Source organism: Perca fluviatilis, chromosome 17 (assembly GCF_010015445.1).
Source record: "Perca fluviatilis chromosome 17, GENO_Pfluv_1.0, whole genome shotgun sequence".
NCBI classification, from domain to species: Eukaryota; Metazoa; Chordata; class Actinopteri; order Perciformes; family Percidae; genus Perca; species Perca fluviatilis.
Window position 1 is genome coordinate 11,208,525 of NC_053128.1, and position 6,815 is coordinate 11,215,339.

At 40.1% G+C, this 6,815-nt stretch overlaps 1 protein-coding gene across 5 annotated transcripts in view; it reads right to left on the reverse strand.

Annotated features, from left to right (window-relative positions):
• rxraa (retinoid X receptor, alpha a) overlaps positions 1-6,815 on the reverse strand; it is a 233,791-nt gene that overhangs the window by 24,663 nt on the left and 202,313 nt on the right. For 3 of the 5 annotated variants that reach the window (XM_039778996.1, XM_039778992.1, XM_039778994.1), the window contains exons 4-5: positions 4,353-4,512; positions 2,615-2,794 (exon numbers count right to left, since the gene is read on the reverse strand). In XM_039778996.1, coding sequence (XP_039634930.1) covers positions 2,615-2,794; positions 4,353-4,512 — 340 coding nt within the window. The remainder of the gene's footprint in view (positions 1-2,614; positions 2,795-4,352; positions 4,513-6,815) is intronic. The other 2 variants (XM_039778993.1, XM_039778995.1) reach the window with 1 other exon arrangement.

Below are 6,815 nucleotides of genomic sequence, written 5' to 3' on the forward strand. Positions count from 1 at the left end.
GCTAAATTAACTGTGCAGAAATGTTAGGTAATCCCATTGGAAAGTATTCACCAGCTGACCTCCACTGGTGTTTTCTGAATAGCTAGTCTTTCATCCACACAATATGCTGTTTTGATAATTTGTCTTTTACCTAACTTCCTTTACCTTTAAGTTGCAAAGGGAAGTTTAAAAGGAGTGTCACTGTGGAAGTTAAATATAGCAGGACTTGAGATTATATATATATATATATATATATATATATATATATATATATATATATATATATATATATATATATATATATATACACACACACACACACACACACACACACACACACACACACACACACACACACAGACTTGTAGCTGAGACGGACTTCAGTATCACATTCATGGTAATCAAACCTTGTAACTGTGTAAATGTCCCAGTGGATGATTCTATAATCCCCAGTCTATACTGAGAGAGGACAGGGTTTCTGTGTGGGAGACGGAGTGATTTAAGTTTGCAGGAATGTTTGATTGCTGCACCTTTGAATAAATCCTTTAATGGCGAAATTAAGCCCTTCCTGTCCACATCGGGATGATAGGTTATCTGGCTCTAAAAACGATCAATGATGCACTGAATAAGATCGCTAAACATGCAGTGTTTGATGTCAGGAAGTTTTCCAAAGTATCATCAGTTAAAAAACTAAAACTAAATCTGTTCTTGTAAATTGTATGGCTGTAGATGCCAGAGTGTGTGCTCTGATAGACACAGGCTTGTTATGTATATGCTAAAGATGCACGTTTCAGTATGAATGTCTGTAACCACTTACATGGATACTGAAGAGCTGATTTTGAAGTGAAAGTTTGATGAATGGTCTGTCCTTCACAACTACGTGTTCTGTATATGTGGCCTCACCGTGTGACTGATTAAATCCCTGTAACCTTTTGAAAAGGGCAGGAGCAGTGTGTGCATTCCATCAGTTGCCTCTAATTTGAGGAATGTGGTGCACACTTTCACTACGGCGTGCAATTACAAGACACTATCCAATTTGACTACTTTGATTACAGTTTGTGCATCGAGTATCTTAGGCACAAAAAATCTTTGTGCTTGTGAAAACATGCCGGCTCACCATAACTAGGTAGGCTGTCCCACACAACTTCTAAGTTTATTCAAATAATTATAACACAAGGGCATGAACGGTGACACCGTCACACAGAAGAAGCAGACGTTCACACAGCTCCATTGTTATGCGTTTCATCTACATAAGTGAACTCCCCCGAGGACTGCCTGCTCTCCCAAACCCTCACTCCATTTCAATATCCAGCAATACTGGGTTCCTGGGGCTGCAACAGCTGAATGCATTATTTCCCCCAAAAGTAGCGCTTGAAGCAGAACATTTTTTAAATACAGTAGAGCCTATGGCTGCAATGCATGATGTCGCAGAGCAGAATTACAGCTGCAAGCGCTTCTATAAAATTGCATAGAGGCAGGATGGGAAAAGAGCTGCTTTACTTAAAACCATTTTCCACAAAAATTTGTGTGTACATGCAGGTTTTTTCCCCATCAACAGTAGACGACTTTGCCTTTCTGTTTTTTTTTTTGACGTCACAAATGTGCCGGAAAACAGGGCTTAGTAAACAGTAGAAAGCAGCATGAACGCTAGTGATAGTGTTAAAGGACAATTCCGGCGCAAAATTAACCTAGGGGTTAATACACATTATGTGTATGATGTCATTGACATTTTAAAAGGCTTTTTAGAAGAAAAAAGCCACTTGAAAAAAAATCTAACACCCAGCAGTGTATTTTCTTAGCCTCCCCTTTCAAATGCAATAGCTCCATAGAGTCCCATTCATTCTGCACTCGCCTGTGAGAATCAGAGTGGAACTGCAACCAGTTCAGAAGCCGGAAGTATCGAGAGAGTGGAACTTCTTCCCTTATTAGAAATTCTTTGGTACACATATGTTATTATTAACTTAAAAAGGTTCATTTTGCGCCAGAATTGTCCTTTAAGGTGGCTGCTTCTTTTCATATCTGTTACTTGTTCAGTCTGTCTTCAAACTTGGTGCCGACTTGGTGCTGTGGCCCGAGATGACAGAAGTTACAGATGGAGGAGACGCACATCATAGCATTGTGCAGGAGAAAAAGGCGAAAATTAGCATGTCCAGCCAGTTGAAATACCTGTGACTACTACAGTAATTTCTTCCCGGGAATGAATGCCAAATGTACCCTTTCCCACTGAAGACAAAAGCCAGATGTTAGTGGGGTTTTTTGCCAGTGGGAAAGCGGGTTAATAGGAAGCGATCAAAAAGGGACATCTTTTAACCTTGGTGTCATATCTCAGGTGGTTTACATGTGCCCTTTGCAACTCTGCATCAGTTTAACCATGTCCACTTAAAATCAAACATTTTTTTTGAAAAGGAAAAGTGGAACCAAAAGGAAGCACCAAAGCATCAAATTTACAATTTAAATTACCAGTTTACAGTGTAAGTTTTTTTTTTTTTTTTTTTTTTTTTTTTTTTTTGTGTGTTTTTTTGTGTGTGTGTGTGTGTGTGTGTGTGTGTGTATGTGTATGTATGTGTGTGTGGATTAGTACATCTTTGAGGGAAATGGGTAAGTGGGACTTTATCCTCAACGGTATGTGCTGTACCTTCTCTCTTCATGCCCATGGCTAAACACTTCTGGTAGCGGCAGTACTGGCAGCGATTCCTCTGGCGCTTGTCAATGACACAGTCCTTGTTGTCGCGACAGGTGTAGCTCAGGTCTTTGCGGACTGTCCTTTTGAAAAAACCTTTGCAGCCCTCACAGCTGTATACTCCATAGTGTTTACCTGAGGAGCGAGAGAGAGACAGAGATGGTTTGTCGGATGCATGTAGAGAATAAAATCTTCCCGAGTCATATTTCCCCCTTCTCGTCTCAGTGTCTTATTTTCTAATTGACACATGAGGTTGTCAGTTTGGCGACAGCGCCACAGCCGGATATCGACAGGCACATTAGTTCTGTCAGTTGCTTATCATTGTTGTCATCGCTTGTCTGCGACCCAGTGACCAGCAGAACAGCAACATAATTATAAAGTGCACTGCCAATTTAATAGCAGGTTTTAAAAAAAACAAAAAAAACTTTACTGTCTGAGATAACATGCAGCCACACAAACAGCACACAGGAACCCGCTTCTGGGGAAAGACGAATTATGATCAAAGACCTAATAAAGAGGACTGACTGTGTGCGTGGGGGTTATGCTGAGCTGGGGAAGAAAAGAGGGGGCCTACTGAAGGCAAGCTGCAGGCGCAGGGGGGCCCTCATGGACTGGCGTTACGGTGCGGTTCTCACATCATGTGGTGGTATGTCTCTTTCTCCTATACCTTACAGCTCTTTTTTTTGTTTTATATGATGGATGAAGGCCATTTGCATTCCTTTGTTGGCTCTTTGCTGGTCAGACCACCAAAGAAGATAAATAAAGCCTCAGAGCATCGCTAAATGAAGCATGGCTTGCTATAAAAGACTTTTTTCAATTTCCCCCTTTGGGACCATGCAGCATCGATGACGCAGGATGACACTGAAACTGTCGAAGGAATTAGATATCCAGCCTCATCCTCGGGATGAAAACCCTTCCCATGAGTGATGGGTTGTTCCTGGTTTCCATCCGACGCAGCTCTTCTCTATTTCAGTCAGAGCTGAATTGAGGTTTGGTTTCGTCAGACCGTACAATCCTTTGCCTCATGATGTCAGTTTCTTTCATGTGCCTTGATGTTGCCAACCTCATATGCATTTTCTCAGGAGTGGCTTCTTCCTGGCCTCCTTGCCATTTAGCCCAGATTTGTGAAGAATTCCACTGACTGTTGTCCTTCCAGAAAGATCGCCCACTGCAGGAAGCTGCAGTATGTAGTGCTGCCAGAGCGGTCCGTGGGGCTTTTCTCTGACCAAAGTTCATCTGTGGAGGTTTCTCAGTGTGGTCAGAGCATCGGCTCTGGTAAGATGCATGGTAGTCCCACTTTCTTTTAATTTGGTAAGAATAGAATCTTGTGTAATCCCAGCTGTTGAGTAATTTGCACACAATTCCTCCCTACATTAGACCTAAAAATACCCTGGAATTCCGGGTTAGGCTTTGATTCCTGTGCACGTTTAAACAGTCATAACTTTAACTTTTTTAACTTTTATTTGTACAAATGAGTCACAAAATATCTTAAAAATGAAGCAGTTACACCACAAAAAAACACTTAACTCTTTGATTCTTTAAGTAACGCTTTCCAAAAAATTATCTAGAATAACGCCATTTTAATGTAAATATTTTAAATTCAATGATTTGTCTTTATTGTGCCCTGCTTCCTGTGCAGTGTGTGTGACAGTACACATTCAGTGGGTGTCCATCACAGTCTGATATCACTCACCTGAGGAGCGGTCACCACAGATGGCGCAGATGTGTTTGGTGAGCGACAGGATGGTGCCTGAGGGCTGGGCGGGCACCTTCATCACGCCGTTGAGGCCCAGCGGGGGCTTAATGTCCTCCGTGCTGCTGACCGAGTTCATCGGAGAGTTCAGCTGGAACATCAACACACACAAACACACACGCCGACAGGTCACAAAGCAGCCCCCCTGAACTTCAAGCACCCCATTACACAAGCCTTTCACATAACTTAGCTGGTGCTGCATAGTTAGCGGATGACAGGATCTATTGAATAAAAGCCAGGTCTGCTAAGGAGACGGAGAAGGTTTGATTACACACACAAACAGGGGAAATACATGGGAGTGGAGTTATGTCATGCATGATTGTCATGAACAATTTGCTAAATGTAGAAAGCGAAAAGCATATTATGACTTCGGATACTCAATACAGATGGTCAGCAGTCCCAGCAGCAGCTCTTTTTGCCCTCTTCCATTGCTCCCTCGGCCTCTCTCCTCCCTCCTGTTCCCCCTGTATTTTAGATCTAAATCTGGCGCAGCAGGATCCTGCACCACTCCACCCCAGGAACTCTTTTATTCATGCTCTCAACAAGCCCCGCTGGCTCCCAAATGTTCAGCGCTAGCATAACTCCACTGCAAAATTCAACAGTACAGCAGAATAAAGAGACAGCATTTGTTTTAGCAGAAGTGCAACTGCCTGCAACTGCAGCCTTAAGTCTTCCTTCAATTGCTGCCTCCCTCCCTCTCTGAAAAGAAACAAGCTTAAATTCATGTCAAAGTGACCTCTCTTCGCCTCTTGCTAAAAGTGGAGAGCAAGGGGAGACTAATGATTATAACTAGAGCCATGCTGTTCTGAGAGGAGTCAAACGTTCGGGGGGGCAGGGTATAAATTATCCTAAAACGCTAAAAGTACTGGATGAATAAAAGAGCTAAGTACTGTAGCTAACTATAAGCACCATCTCGTGAAAGAATTTGGGGGGATACAATAAATATATTCAGACAGGTGGATCCCCTGCTAACACACTGCGAGAGCTAAGAAGACAGAGCAGAGCTGGCAGAGCAGCCACATGGGCTCAAATAGCCAAACATGTTTTCATTAAGTTACCACATATGAGACATGTCTGATAGCACAAACACGTCTTGGCTCTAAATTTAGCAGAGAAGCACCGTCTCTGTCTGGAGGGATCAGTCAAGATGGAAGAACAATTTTGTTTCTATGACGATGAGACACAAACATGATAGTCTAAGAGAGAGCTGTGTTTACAGTGATCTGACAGAGTACATTAGCTTCAAAGTGGAGGAACATAGAGAAGTATACATCACTTTCACAAACATACAGTATATAAACCAAACAGCCACAGAGCACATATGGATGTTGATGATGTGGCTCCAAAAGTCTGCCTAGAGCATATTTATTTATTATTTTTTAAATATTGAGTATTCTTCAGATGACTCATAGAATATATCAAGTCATCGGCTAAGATTTCGAAAGACAGTGCTGCAATATGTTTGAAGAAACAAAACAAGAGTTGGATTTGGTGTACATAGACTGGTGTGTAGCTGTGCATGTAAAAGTTAATTAGTTGATTAACTGATTAGTTGATCGATAAAACTAATTAATCGCGTAAGTGTTTATCAAGCAAAAACACCTAGGGCTCTAGGAAACTGAGATTGGCATTCTTCACAATTTTATGAATTTCTATACGAAAAGATTAATACAAAAATACATACATACATACACATACACACATATACTTACATATATACATACATACACACACACACATATACTTACATATATATACACACACACACACACATATATACACACACACATATATATACACATATACATACACACATACATATACACACACATACATATACACACACATACATATACACACACATACATATACACACACATACATATACATACATATACACACACATATATATACACATATATACATACATACACACATACACACACACATACATATATATACACACACACATACATACATACACACATATATATACATACATATATATACACACATACACACACACATACATATATATACATACACACATACATATATATACATACACACATACATATATATACATACACACATGCATATATATACATACACACATGCATATATATATACATACACACATGCATATATATACATACACACATACATATATATACATACACACATACATATATATACATACACACATACACATATATACACACACATACATACACATATATACACACACATACATACACATATATACACACACATACATACACATATATACACACACATACATACACATATATACACACACATATATACATACACATATATACATACACATATATACATACACATATATACATATATACACACACATATATACATACACATATA